Source organism: Delphinapterus leucas, chromosome 9 (assembly GCF_059928025.1).
Source record: "Delphinapterus leucas isolate spDelLeu-1000000601 "Yukka" chromosome 9, BTC_Dleu_Yukka2, whole genome shotgun sequence".
Taxonomy (NCBI): Eukaryota; Metazoa; Chordata; class Mammalia; order Artiodactyla; family Monodontidae; genus Delphinapterus; species Delphinapterus leucas.
This window is the reverse complement of record NC_143137.1, coordinates 18,703,443-18,718,686: the sequence shown is the minus strand read 5'-3', so window position 1 is coordinate 18,718,686 and position 15,244 is coordinate 18,703,443. Positions and strand designations below refer to the sequence as shown.

At 39.7% G+C, this 15,244-nt stretch overlaps 1 protein-coding gene across 2 annotated transcripts in view; it reads left to right on the top strand.

Annotated features, from left to right (window-relative positions):
* LOC111178220 (leucine-rich repeat and guanylate kinase domain-containing protein) overlaps nucleotides 1–15,244 on the top strand; it is a 118,639-nt gene that overhangs the window by 41,791 nt on the left and 61,604 nt on the right. For both annotated transcript variants that reach the window (XM_022580738.3, XM_089917006.1), the window contains exons 7-10: nucleotides 1,984–2,127; nucleotides 7,443–7,523; nucleotides 9,525–9,611; nucleotides 10,958–11,064. In XM_022580738.3, coding sequence (XP_022436446.3) covers nucleotides 1,984–2,127; nucleotides 7,443–7,523; nucleotides 9,525–9,611; nucleotides 10,958–11,064 — 419 coding nt within the window. The remainder of the gene's footprint in view (nucleotides 1–1,983; nucleotides 2,128–7,442; nucleotides 7,524–9,524; nucleotides 9,612–10,957; nucleotides 11,065–15,244) is intronic.

Genomic DNA, 15,244 nt, shown 5'->3' with positions numbered 1-15,244 from the left:
CTTTCTTTTATGACCACAGGTTATGTAATTAAACTTTTCTATGCCTCAGCCTGTTCTTGTGCATCTACCGCTTTGAAAGCCATCAGAGACACTCTAAAGAAGAATTACAGTTCATCTTCCACATCTACAGCACTTCAAAGGTCTTTGGGGAAGAGGTGTATTATACATAAATTTGATATGTGGGCATATTTTAAATAGGATATTGAGGTCTTATTTCAATAAGTTAATAAGGATATTATGTTCAGTTTACTGTAGGTTTTTTCTTTCCCCTTTCTATTACACTTTCTAGAACTTTTTTGAACAGTAGGAAATTTGACTTAGGCAAATGGAGTTATGAGTATTTCTCCTTATTATGGAATTTTTCAGACATATATAAAAATAAAAAGAATAGTTTAATGAACCCCCATGTACTATCGTCCAGTTTTATAGATTATCAGCATTCTATTAATATATTTTAAACAACCATAGAATTATACTAATGAACATAAACCTTGCTCATTATTGAAGTGAAATCTTATGAAAAGTTGAGTGAAAATGAACTCTTACTATTAAATACTTTGGGAAGCATGTACCAGGAAAAATATTATAGATGGTAGAGAATACTATAAGTTTTTAGTTCTAAAGTGCTTAGTAAAAGTTTTAAAAGTTTAAGGATGGGGGGAATTCCATGGTGGTCCAGTGGTTAGGACTGCACACTTCCACTGCAGGGAAACAGGTTCGATCCCTGGTCAGGGACCTGGGATCTTGAGTGCATGGTGTGGCCAAAAAAAAAGTTTAAGGATGGGTATAATGTGGCATTAATTGAAATCTCAAAATTACACTTTACTGTGCTTCTCAACTCAAAGTTTAACTTTACTGCGGCATAGTTTTATACCTCAAAGGCTAAAGAACCCAAGGAATTTTGAGAATGTTGGGAAATGTACAAGAAAGTACAAATTATTGTTATCACTATAATTTGTTGTTATGGGTACAGGGGGCTTGGGAAGAAGAACAGTGTTTAAGTCTTATATCTTTCTCTGTTTCATGGTATTGTCTAAGAAGATGCTTACGTGTGAATTATTTAAGAACTTTGTTTATGTATCTATTGTTGTAGAACATGCCACCCCATGTGGAGTGGCATGGAGAAATTCTATTAGTTAACCATTTTATTAGCTAGCAGTTCTGTAATCTGAGCTGGGCCCAGCTGGGCGGTTCTGCTGGTCTTGCCACGTCCAGCTAGCAGATTGGCTGTGGGCTGGGCTCAGCCAGGATGCTGCAATGGCTGGGTTTCTCCTCTCTGTTTAGCCTCAGGGCTCCTCTCCAGGTGACCTCTCCACAGATTCCCTCCCACAGAGTGGCTAGAGTTCTTACATGGCAGCTTAGGGCTCCAAGACACAAGAGGAGATGCTGCCAGGCCTTCCTAAGTCTTAGATTTGGAACCGGGACACTTCTGCCATATTCTTTTGGTTAAGGCAGGTCATAGGTCTATCCTGGATTCAAGAGGTGGAAACTGTACAAGAGCATGAATAAGTGGAGGCATGTACCAGACTACTACAGTCCTCATGATATGAGGTGATTATATTCAGAATATTTCTGAAAACAGAGTGTATGTGGGAGTTAGAGTATTCAAGTGGTTTTCTGTGATGGTGATGAAAGAATTGCATTAAATTTACATTTCTAAAGGTAAGTTAGGAGCCATGCTGCCATTAAGCTTGAGCTTAGCAATGTCAAAAGCTTATACTACCTAGCTTTTGTCTTTCTTGTTGATTCAAACATTCATCTGCTTTACCTCTAGCAAAAATATTATGTCCTGAGTCTTCCAGTTGAAAGACTGGGATTTCTTTCTGGGGTGTATGTATATGTGTTTAGGGAGGTGAAAGATGGGAATGGGAGGGGGGACAAGAATGTCTTACTGATTTTAAGAGGTTTGGGGCAGTATCCAGGATGAAAACTTGTCATTACACTTTTCCCTTTAGGACATTAAGTGTATTTTATCAATTTTAGAGCAATAACCAGATTGAGAAGATCACAGGTTTGGATGACCTAAGGGTCCTGCAGATCCTGGATCTGAGCCACAATCAGATCAGTAGCCTCCAAGGCTTAGAGAGTCATGACTTCTTGGAAGTGATCAACCTTGAGGATAATAAGGTAATGTCATATTATACTTTATATGTCTTGGTTTTAGTGTCTATAATTATTTCTCAAGTGCTATCACATTCAATGCCAGCTCAGGAAAGTTACTCTAGAAAACCTCCTGGAGCAACAGTTGAAGGACTGCTTTTTTTTTTTTTTTAATAGTAATAATTCTTAATTTTTGAAAATTTGAAGATTGCTAATTACATGGTTTTGAAGGTTTAAACTGCAACCAGGTGCACATGACTTTGTGAAGTAGATATATTCGTGTGAAATCTGGGGTAGAAAGATGGCATTAGGAATGTCTGACGTGTCAGAGGAGGGAAGCTAGAGACAAGAGAATAGTCTCAGGCTGGTGTTGCCTGTGCCCCATTTAATGAGAAGAGACACAGGAAGTGAATTCTTATATCCTATTTGTAACAATAGGGTACGTTCCCAACCCGAATGAGTTGGGGATTGGACTTACTCAAATTACCCTATCTGGCTTAATGCACACATTACTTCACCAATTGGCTTTCACTTTTTTTTTTTTTTTTTTTGTGGTACGCAGGCCTCTCACTGTTGTGGCCTCTCCTGTTTTGGAGCATAGGCTCCGGACACACAGGCTCAACGGCCATGGCTCACGGGCCTAGCCGCTCCGCGGCATGTGGGATCTTCCCGGACCGGGGCACGAACCCGCGTCCCCTGCATCAGCAGGCGGACTCTCAACCACTGCGCCACCAGGGAAGCCCAGATTTCACTCTTAATTACATTTTATTTTTAATAAAGCATTTGTGCTCCTAATCATGGCGTATTAAGTTGGTACCTATAACTCACCTCTTATGCAATCAGATCTACCATTGTGATTTTATTCATCTCGAGTACTTTTTCATATTTTGGGGAAAATTTTCATAAGGAAGATGAATGGTTATTTTTTCTTGAAAATGAAAATTTTGGCTAACCCTGAAAGAGACATAGATCCTAGCTGGAGTGAGATGCGTTCCTGTGGAGATATTTCTCTGTTTGGCTGTGTTGGTGCTTATCAGCTGGGCCTGATGACTCTTTCTCCAATGAGCTTCCATTAGCTGTTAGATTTCTAAAAATCAAGAAAAGGAGGCAATCTTTAGGTCTGGGAAGACGTGGATTTTTAATCACAGGCAAAAACTGTTCCTCCTCATTTTCACTTGACTTGCATATTAAATTGTTTGTTAACTTCTAAGGTTAATTCTAGTGGGTGACTTTTGTTCACTGTCCCACCTGTCTTATGAAGTCAGCACAATCTCTGTCTCATATGGTTTTAGTGTCTTTTTCATGAAACGGCCATTAAAATGGTTTGCAGATACATACAGGTGGTGTTCAAATGGCAGAATGCACTCATCACATTTCAACTCAGTGCATCTCAGGATTTAGGAAAAGGAGTAATGGTAATAATAATGACAATTACAGTCATAAAATAATGCAGAGATTTTCATTGCGTATTTATGCACGAGGCACTGTTTTAAGCACTTTGCATATATCATCTCATTTAATCCTCATTATAACCCTATTATTATCGCTATTCTACAGATGAAGAAACTAGAGCAAAGAGACGTTAAGTAACTTGTCCAAAGTTATACCATATCCAGTGAATAGCAGAGCCAGGGTTCAAACAGAATGATTTGCCTCCAGAGTCAGTGTTCTTAACCCTGCAGGCTAATACATTAAATGAAATGGTAATGGCCCTCCCTTCAGAAAAGTGTGTGGTGTTGTCATGATCTAGAAGAGTGCTTTCTGGCTTAAATATAATGTGAGCCTCATGTGTAATTTTAAATTTTCTAGTAGCCACAATAAAAAGGTATAAAAGAAACAGGTGAAATTAATTTTTTGCTTTATTTAGCCCAATATATCCAAAATATTGTCATTTCAACATGTAATCTTTATAAAAATTATTGATGAGATATTTTATATTCTGTTGTTTCATACTACGTTTAGGACATCTATTGTGTATTTTGCACAGTACATTTGAATTTATCCTAGCCATATTCCCAGTGGTAAGTAGCCACATAGGGCTAGTAACTACCATATTGGGTAGCACAGGTCTAGAAAGACCTCATGAATAGTATGGTGTTCTCTTCCATTCCAGGAGACTTTTCAAATTACATTTGAAATAGTTGAAGAAAAAAAGGGGGATCATTAGGGAAGAACAGAGTTTATAATTTTCAAATGTTGAAGAAACTCCATTAAAAAAGAAACAAGTGGCCACACGTCCCAAAGGAGGGATCCTTTGGCAACAAGCGATTGGGTCCGTAACAATGGCACAGTTCCCTCACTCCCTGCTGGGCAGGTTGGGGAACAACCAACAGTATGTGAAATATTCTGTAAGCCGAGCCATCCAGAGATTTCCTCAGAGATTTCTCTAGCACTACTGAGAATACTGTGTATCAAGGATGGAAGATTTATCATTTAAGAGAAACATAACATAGCTATTGCTTCTCATATGATTAACTTGATGTTAGGAATATTATCTTATTGGGAGCACTTTTATCAGTATTATTTACTTGCTATAAGCTGTTGAAACATTGCCGTAGCTTCACATGATCATTTGAACATCTCAGTTTTTTTGCAAATTCATCATGAGCTGGTGATTTGGGGGCCTTTGTCACTCTCCACGCTACAATCCTTGTTAGATTTGAAGTCATTTCTATCATTTAAAACTTATCCCCCAAATGTTAACTCTATTACAACCTCAGCCTTTTCTTCTAGAAGCAAAATATTGGTCTGGGAGTTACTTAGAGACTGCTCTTTTACTTCTCTGAGTCTTACTTAGTGTCATTATTTCATCTCTCTCTCTATCTAGCATGTATTTTACGAAAAAGACTTAACAGGCCTCTTTAGGTCTGGATGGTTAGGCTTGGAGAGCATGGCTTAAAAGGAAATGTCAAAGAAAGGAGCCAACTCTTCCCTACATAGTGGAAGTTGAAAGGCTTCTGCTTGGTGGGGAGTAGCCAACGGGGGCAGAGGAGATCAGGGGAGAAGGGTAGACTGGAATCTGGGGATCAGCGCTGCTGGTATGACATTCTTGGCATCGTGGCTGAAGTTCCTTTCAGAATATAATCTTTCTGGCAGTGTTTCACTTCAGGTGGTTTGGGGGAGTTGTGTCTGTACACCTTTTGTGATCACCTGTGACACACACAGCCTTGGGTCTTGGCATTTGAAGAGAGAAGACGTGAGGGTGGGTCTGCTGCCGGGTGAGATCGGGGTGGGCGGCGCATGCAGGATGGCCCGTGTCTGGTGCACATCACCAGTTCAGCAGAGGTGGGCACTGGTAGCCAGGTGCCTCCACGTGTGTTCCCCTCTGCCCTTACCCACTTCATCCTACCTTTGGAAGGACTGGGAGGGGAGCTGGATCCCTCTCATTTGACTCTCAAAAGACTGGTTCATCCCATCTGACATCTTAGTGATAATATTTTACATAGTCTGTGATTATTCTATTCATAGCGTTCACAGCATTTACAAGATCTTTCCATGTTAAGCATCATCGATGTTACCATCTTCTAAAATGGTTGCCTAGTGTTCCTGTTGTGGGCCTGTGCCATGACTCATTTAATCACATAATGATGGAATTTTTCAGAATTGAGAAAACTTTAAACTTTTACCAAAACGTTAGACCGAATGCTCATGTATCTAATTTTCGTCTGTCTGATGATCTTTTCAGTATAAACCTCCTGAAGGTGGGATAGCTGGTTTATAGCTTATGCATGTGTAGCACATCCACTCCCACCAGTGATGTCTGCAAGTGCACGTGGCCAGGATGCGTTGGTGAGACATGTTGGCTGCGAGGAAACATCTCCTCCTAACATTTGTGTTAGGTCCAAACACAAGAGCTGTAGGCTAGAGGGGAATCAATCTATTGATTGATTGAGCAGTGTGAACCAAAGTGACTCTTCCGCCTTCCCAAATAGCACAATATTTAAAAATTGATCCTTTTATCTTGTAGATGATCCAAATGGCAGTTTAATGGAGAGTCTAGTCATCTTATGGAAAAAGCATAACACTGCTGTAACCAGGTTAATGTGTGCAGGTTGTATATTGTAACTTGGAATTGGCCTTTCACATTATGTCTTTGAAAATGGCATCCTTAGAACGTGGCACATGTGTTCCTCCCCTGATTTAGCTTTGGGAATAGCTTACATCTCAACTGCATTTTGTGGTTGGATAACTCAGGAACTATTAGTGACTCTGCTGTTGGAGTGATCTTACCATGCATGCAGAAATGACTTGGGGAGAAATAGAAATGAAAAAGTGATTATTAATTTTTTGTAAAAGTTCAGCATCTACATCTGAAATAAGATTATAATTATGCTAATTACAGGACATTCAAGGAAAACTGTTTGTCTTTAGTTTAGTGGAGAATTCAGGCCTGCTGCCACCCAAGCTCTATCCCTGCTCAAATTAAGGAACTATCAAGCAACCTTTTTCCCTCTTACTTTTTCAAGTCATGAAACATTACCTGACAAAAAACGTGTATAACACATAAACGTACCATTTAGCAAAGAATTTTAAGGTGAGTAGTCATGTAACATTCACATCAAGAAATATGTCATACATGGGCTTCCCTGGTGGCGCAGTGGTTGAGAGTCCGCCTGCCGATGCAGGGGACACGGGTTCGTGCCCCGGCCCGGGAAGATCCCACATGCCACGGAGCGGCTGGGCCCGTGGGCCATGGCCGCTGAGCCTGCGCGTCCGGAGCCTGTGCTCCGCAACGGGAGAGGCCACAGCACTAAGAGGCCCGCATACCGAAAAAAAAAAAAAAAAAAAAGAAATATGTCATACAATCTCCCATGTTTACCTTTTATTAAAACAATTATCTCATTGAAAAACTGATTGAGCTCCACATGTACATGCAGTAAGAAGGCTTCCCCAGCCACAAATGACCACAGTAACCAGCAGAAGCAGCGTTGGGGAGGGAGATTGGGGAGCTGGAGGCTAAGCAGAATAGTAATGGAGAGAAGCATGTAGCCCTTGCATGCATTTTTTGCAGTTTCTCTGATTCTATGTACTATTTAATTTCTGCCTTAAGATAAACGTGGGTGAGATGAGAAACATCTACCTCACTGTTGTCTATCCAGAGAGGAAAAAAGAAAATGTGGCTGTGAGTTTGCATTTACTGAAGGAGCATGCAATAATTCCCTTGTTCTGTGTAGCTTTGTGGAGTTCTCATTAAAAAGCTGGATAGTCACAAGAGCAATTTTTAAAATAAGTTGAGTTTAAAGGATTCAAAGTAGCTCCTCTTATATTACGTTCTCTGCTGTCTTGGTGCATTTAGTCTGTTGATTATATTGTGTGTGTGTGTTTGTTTTTGGATTAAACAGATTGCTGAGCTGGGTGAAATAGAATACATTGAAAACCTACGTCTCCTTCGAGTTCTCAATCTTCTAAGAAATCCAATTCGGGTGAGACATCCTTTATGTTGGGGGCAGGGGAGAGGGATGAGGACTTTCTTGAAATTCTTTATGAAGCGCTTTTGATAGAACATCAGGAATGTGAATAAGGTGTGTTTATCTTCATTCTCTATTAGAAGGTGTAAGCAAAGTCGCACCTATGTACCACCATAGGTGCATGTAAAGCCTGAAACTGAATACTGGTTGCCTACTCTGTGTGGTCATTTGTGACTCATCCGGGTGGTAATAAAGATTATCAGGCAGGAGCTATTGAGATTGTAGAGCAATGTCCTTTTACATGAAAGAATGCGTGATGCCTGAGGTGTAGATGGAATGTGGTTCCTATTTTATAACAGGGGAAAGTCTAAGATTAGACACTTAAAGAAATTCCCCTGGGGATTGTTGTAAAATTGGCATTGTAAAATGATTATAGAAAAAAAATCATATATTTCCTACTGATTCTTCACCTGTGGATATCAAACTTTCAGACTTTTTCAGGATTCTCTTTTTTTTCCCCCAGTGATAGATCCTTTCGCCTCAGCTCTGTCCCTCCCTCTTTGTGCATATGTCATTCATTCCCCTTTCTATCTATATCCTTCACTCGCCTTTCCATAGACTCTTGAATTTGTATGTATCTCTGAGTACCTTTCTTTTTGTGTGTGTCTTGAGAAACGTGTCTGGGCGGGCAAAAAATCAAAATGAAAAATAAGATCTAAAAATAAAAACAATGTTTGGTATGAGAATAGTGGCAGGCAATTTAAAAGCATCCCTGGGAAAGAAAGTGTTTAAAGTGGCCATCCCTCCCGGTTCCAGATCCATAAAGAGCATCTAGGTGTTTGCATAAATAAATAGCACAAACCCTTTCACATGTTAACTCATTTATATATAAACTTCCCCCACATTTGCACTTTGAAGTACACAAAAGGTACCATTGTATATTCATTTCATGTATATTCTCATCCTCAGAACGCATCACCCACTTAATATCTTTCCCTTCAAATAAATGTAGCTTCTTAATACAAAATAACTGTAACTATATTTCTAAAAGGCAGGTAATCCTAACACAGAAGATGATAGGGAGTAATATGGGGGTTGTTCTGTAAGTGAATATCATTTTATTATTGTAAAACAAATTCATAATTAATCATACAAATTAATATAAAACAATACAAAGTAATAAATAATGAGAAATTAATGAAACTCTTTGGAATTAGAAGATAGGGTTTGGGTCACTGGCCATAGAACCTTAGATGAAATACTTCACCTCTCCGAGCCTCAGTTGTTTTTTCTTTAGAAATGAACATAATCAGAACTGTCCTGCTTATCTCACAGGGAGATTAACAAGATCACACATTTGAAAAGCTTTATAAGTTACAAGGCACAGTCTGCGTTTGAGTTGTTAATATAAGGGGACTGGTAAGCTGAAAATGTAAAGACCTATGCAGGGTGTGTGTGTGTGTGTGTGTGTGTGTGTGTGTGTGTGTGTGTGTGTGTCAGCGTTAGTAGGTGAAAGCCCTAAGCTCGTGAAAGTAGACCTATGCAGGGGGTGTGTGTGTGTGTGTGTGTGTGTGTGTGTGTGTCAGCGTTAGTAGGTGAAAGCCCTAAGCTCGTGAAAGTAGACCTATGCAGGGTGTGTGTGTGTGTGTGTGTGTCAGCGTTAGTAGGTGAAAGCCCTAAGCTCGTGAAAGTAGACCTATGCAGGGTGTGTGTGTGTGTGTGTGTGTGTGTGTGTGTGTGTCAGCGTTAGTAGGTGAAAGCCCTAAGCTCGTGAAAGTAGACCTATGCAGGGTGTGTGTGTGTGTGTGTGTGTGTGTGTGTGTGTGTGTGTGTGTTAGCGTTAGTAGGTGAAAGCCCTAAGCTCGTGAAAGTAGACCTATGCAGGGTGTGTGTGTGTGTGTGTGTGTGTGTGTGTGTGTGTGTCAGCGTTAGTAGGTGAAAGCCCTAAGCTCGTGAAAGTAGACTGCTAGTGGAAAAGGAAGGTAACTGAATAACCCTCTTGATATTTTAAAACAGGAAAAATCTGACTATTGTTCCTTCGTAATTTTTATGCTACTTCGATTAACAGAATTAGATCAGAAGAAGATAAGAGTGGAAGAAAAGGTATGTAATCATATCATTTCCTGTGTTTATGAGTTGATAGGCTCAAAAGCTCATACTGCCTGCTGCAAGACCAATACAATCCATAAATGATTACATAACAGTATGTACATTCATTATTTAGGGGGCGTTTCCTTGTCCTAGGATCTATCTGTTTCACCCTCCGCAGAGCTGAGCGTCAACACAAATGCAGTGAAAGCCCTGCTCTTGGTACAGTGAGGAGACTGGCTGTGGGAAACAGAAGCAGCCCCCGTGTACATAGGTTGGCAGCAGTATAGCCGACTGTTAGTTTGTATGATAGCTATCATATTTGGAGGGTGTGTGATCCTATCTGTGTTACTCGAAAAGTTCACTTAATAATGAAGTGAATTATAATGTAATTCTAACACATCATCAAAAAGGACTCAAATAAATCAATACTCTGATTTTTAAATCCTTTATGCTACTCTTTAAGATAATGATTCTTCTGGACACAAGTTGAGAGTAACCAGACATTGAATGCTAGCACCTGCCAGCCCCTTCCATACCTGTGGAAGCTAATTTGTCATGCTGTCATGACTGGTGTCAGCTGAAATCTCCACTAATGAGGGGTTTCTTACACTGGATGCAAATTTGAGATGGGAATGAAAAAGCAGGTATAAATATGCAATGAGGCAGATATTCCAGTTCATAAATGCCTTTCTGAAATCTTGGTTAAAAAATAGTTACAGATGCAAGTCTGTTATCATTCTCTCACTCAAAGGCACTTATTAGATTTCTCTTTCCCTTTAACGTTGTGCGAAGGGAATAACATTTAAAACCACGCATTAGATAAAGGTATGGTAGACAAGAATAGTGTATTTAGAGGGATGACAAGGCCGGGGAATGGAGAACTGTCCATCGTGGGGAAAAGGCCCATATCTTTGAAAAGAGAAAGTTACACTAAAAGAGGGGGAGGTTTAGTAGAATTTGAGATCATAGGAATAGTTCTTGGCATGATGGCATGAGGAAAAATTCTGCAGTAACAACTACCTGGAATCTAGAGCTATGAATTTTATTTCTTTTCATACTAAAAGTTGAAATGTTCACTATATTAAAGGTCATCTTAGACTTTAGAGGTTTAGATTTTGTTTTTCCTTTTTTCCTTTCAAACCAGGGAGTATAAAGAAATAGGTGACCAAGGGACTCCAGCTCAATACTTTAAAATAATTATTATTCTTTAGGTTTTAGGAAAGTTAGAGTAGACATGAAGACAGGACACAGATTCCTGGTCACATGTCTAGGACATTTCATTAAAGAAACTCTAAGGCTTGTCTTCCTTTTAAAACGAATTTTTTTCTTTTCCCTTTGCATTTCTAATTCTGGAAAAGGTCGCGGCAGTGAACAAATACAACCCTCCCCCAGAAGTGGTCGCAGCCCAAGATCACATGACCCATGTTTTCAACAGCCTGATGCAGCCACAGAGGATCTTTGACAGGTATTTCTTAGGGACCCTTTGGGTAGAACACGGGGTAGCCAGCATAGGACAACCTCATCATTTCCCTAGCCCTCTATTTTGTGACCCATTCCTTTCTCACCTCTCTGAGGGAGGGGATCAGGTCTTTATTTGACAGGCTGTGTAGTCTCAGATATAGTATATTATCATCACATGTTTGAATATGGGGCTCACTTGTTGGCATTTTCCCAAGTGTGGCGATGAGTAGATTCAACTTCCCTCTTTCATCTGGACCCTTGAATAGTGGCTAGCCTGTGACATAGGATGGTGAAATGAAAAAGAAAGAAAGTTTGCCAACTTTTCTGCTGTTGGATAGAACCACAGACCTTAGCCTCATTAACAGAGAATTGTGACGATCTCTATCCATTGTCAATTTCTCCTTAGCTGTGCGTGAATGCTAGATACCCCTGCCAAAGAGCACCCAAGACCGCAGGTTATACGTTAGAGAGTCCCTAGAAGGAGGCCCTCCTCACCTGAGGGAAACCCGAAACAGTCTTTACAGTGATTGCCCTGAGCCCCAGGCAACCTAGCAGGGAGAAGTCACCCAGCTTGGTTGAACACAGGAACAGAATCTCTCACCTCTGAGTTCGAAGACAGATTTACCACGATTTCTCCATATCTTTTTAAACAATCTGTTGGAGCAGATGGCCATTTACGCTATAAGTATAATACAGAAATTCTATCAATGCCCAAAGGCGTTTTAAAATTACTTGTAAAATCTCTTGGTTATAAATGGCTTCTCTTCTTCATGTGGTCTGCTCCTGTACTTCACACAGTTGGTTTCCCACAGAGAGAAGATGTTTTATTTTGCATCCAGGACATGATTTTTTACATGTAATTTAATAATGTAGACGTTGACAGTTTTATATATTTATGGTAGCTCTCTAGGCGAAATGATTTATCATTTATTTGCATACATCTGGAAAAGCACATTTGATTTAAAAGAAGGGCATTTATGTCCTCATTGTATTTCTTTTCTAGTTTATGAGATTGCTAGTTTCATGCTTTAGGGTACATTTATATAAAAATATGTATCAAAGAAATTTACAGCAATGTCTGATAAACACGTATTTCTGGATCATTTCTGGCTGTCAGGCAGAGAAGAGCAAATGGCCAAGCAGCCCCAGATGCTCTGGGATGGAGCAGGGCTCACTCTGAAAAGCTCATGGAGGCAGGAGCAGGGGTGCCATGCCCTTCCCACTCTGGGTCAGGACGCAGCTCCCTGGCAGCCCCAGGAGTCAGGCTCTAGGAGAGGAACCCTGACTCTTGGTCTTGGGACTTTTAGGCTGTGATATTGGGGAATCACTGTCCCCTCTTCTGGCGGGATTGGGGTGAGGAGCCAATATTGAAATGACACGGCAGAGCCTTGACTCTGGCCTGGTAGTCAGTGATAGCTTTCTTACTCTCACCTATGACAAGGTTCTCCGGGCTGATCTTGTACAAGTCCTGTCCAAACTCTGGAATCGGCCATTTCTCCAAGAAGCCCTGGTTTGTTTCAGTGAGAAATGGTATTTCCCAATCATAATGTGGGTGCTAGAGACAAACATGACACTGGGTTGATCATTGTTTCCATGTCTTTTAGTGGACAGAGCTAGGAATATATTTCCTTCCCTCCCTCCCTTCCCTCCCTCCCCTCCCTCCCCTCCCCTCCTTCTTTCCTTCCCTACATTCATTGATCCATCTATCTATTCTTTCTTTCTATCTATCCATCCACCTATCTTGCCTATTTGTACCTACCTATTACATCTGTTCAGTCTTTTATATCTATCTAATCTGTATCTAGATAAATCCATCTATAGATAGATGGTAAAACACCTCCTGAACTCATATTGGTACAATTCAATTACAAGACTGTAGCTGAGCTTTTACTTAATCTCATCTCTGTTACATCTGTATCTCCTTTTCTCCCTCACCAAAGACACAGAGGAAGATGGAATTAGAATATCCCATAATTGCTCTTTTTTTAAAGTCCCATATTACACCACAACAGTATCAGAATACCAGTAGTAATAATTACTGAAAACATGAAAAACATATTTTGCCTATGTTCCTCCCATTAACCATTCCCCCATTGTTTTTTATTGTGGTAAAAAAATATATATATATGAAACACATAAAATTTACCATTTTAGCCACTTTAAAGTGTACAGTTCAGTGGCATTAATTATATTCACAATGTTGTGCAACCATCACCACCATCTGTTTCCAAAACTTTTTCATCAGCCCGAGCTGAAGCTCTGTAAACATTAGGCAATAACTCCCCATTTCCTGCTACTCCCAGTCCCTGGTAATTTCCAGTGTACTTTCTGTCTCTGAATTTGCCTACTCTATATATTTTATATATGCATCAATCACTCCATTTTAAAAATAGTGTACTGTATTTATATTGTCAGAACATACATCCATCACACACTATACTTTCTCCTTTGCTGTCATTTAGTCTTACTTTTCTGGGTAACAGCATATTTATTGCTCACTGCCAGCCCTTACAGCTGATGCCACCTCTTGAGTCATTTTGGTTGTATGAAGCTTGCTCTCTAGCAGATTCCTTAGGAAGAGCTGTGGAATCAGGATCTCTTGAAATCTTGCATGTTGATAATATTCTCTGCCCTTTACACTTGAAAGTCATTTTTGCTATATGTAAAGTCCATGGCTCACACTTTTTCCCTTGAGAATATTAGAAGGGTTTCTCCATTTTCTTTTGGTGCAAAACATTGCTGTCAAAAAACTGGTGACAATCTAATTTTCTTCCCCTTATAAATCATGTGTTCTCTTTTTCTAGCTGAATAATCCCCCCAGCTTTTTTTAAGCCCAGTAATTTTACTAGACTATGTCTTGATATTATTGTTACAACATTTATAGCCCAGTTGTTCTAGGCTAATATTCTCAGGTATGTTGTATAGTGTTATTTTATTTTTTTTAATTTCAGAAAGGTTTTCTTGAATGACAGTCTTTAATATTTGTTCCTTAGCTTTGGTTTTCTTCTTCAGGAAGAAGGTCTCCTTTGCCTATCCTCAATATTTGTCACTTTCTTTCAAAATTCTTTCCTTTAATTACTTAAAAAAATTATTTCGAGGTAATTTTAGATTCACAGGCAGTTGTAAGAAATAATACAGAGAAATTCTAGATGTCTTTCACCCAGTTTCCTCCAGTGGTAATATCTTGCTTAGCTAAAGTAGAATATCAAAACCAGGAAGCTGACATTGATACAAGCCACCAGCCTTATCAAGTTTCACCAGTTTTGCATGTACTCCTGTGTACATTTAGTTCTATGCGATTTTATCACATGTGTAGATTCATATGAGCATGACTCCAGTCAAGATACAGGAGTTTTATCACATGGATCCCTTTGCTTCCCTTTTATAGCTACAGCCACCTCCCTCCTGCTTATCTTCCCTAACGTTTGGCAACCAATAATCTGTTCCCCTTCTCTGTAATGCTATCATTTCAAGAAGGCTATATAAATGGAATCATAGAGTATATGTATAACCTTTTGGGGTTGACTTTTTTTTTTTAAACTTAGCCTCTGTTGAATATATCAATGGTTCATTCCTTTGTATTGCTGAGTAGTATTCCTTGGTATGAATGCACCACAATTAGTTTAACCAACCATCGAAGGACATCTGGGCTGATTGCAGTTTTTGGCTACTACAAATACAGCTTTTATGAGCATTCACGTGTAGGCTTTTGGACATCGCAATTTCAACCTGCCTGCTTTCTGCTGGATACCCGTTGTTTTGGGGTTCCCTTGTTCTCAGACGCTGCACGTTGCTTCCTCCTTCTTCCACCAGCTTCCAGTGCCATAGAAGTCTTGCGGGTTTGTGGCTTTTCATCTGGTTTGTTATCCACATTTTCCATGGGCTTTTGTTCTCAAGTTTTTCTGTTTTCCTGTGAGTATTCAGAGAGATTGAAAAATTATGCTGCACTGCCCCCATTCTTCACAGAGTCTGTACCTCAACCATGCTTTTCTTCAGAATATTTTATTCCATATTTCTAGAATTTGTGTCTTGAGTGGAACCCAAACACTTCAGCTTTGCATGTTGCAAGAGATTTTATATAAATTAGTCCTTTGGTCTTTTAGACCGGAAGCCATGCCGAGATTCATATATCAGCTCTTACTTATTAGTTGTTAATTTGAGCAAGTTAATTAACCTCTCTGTAC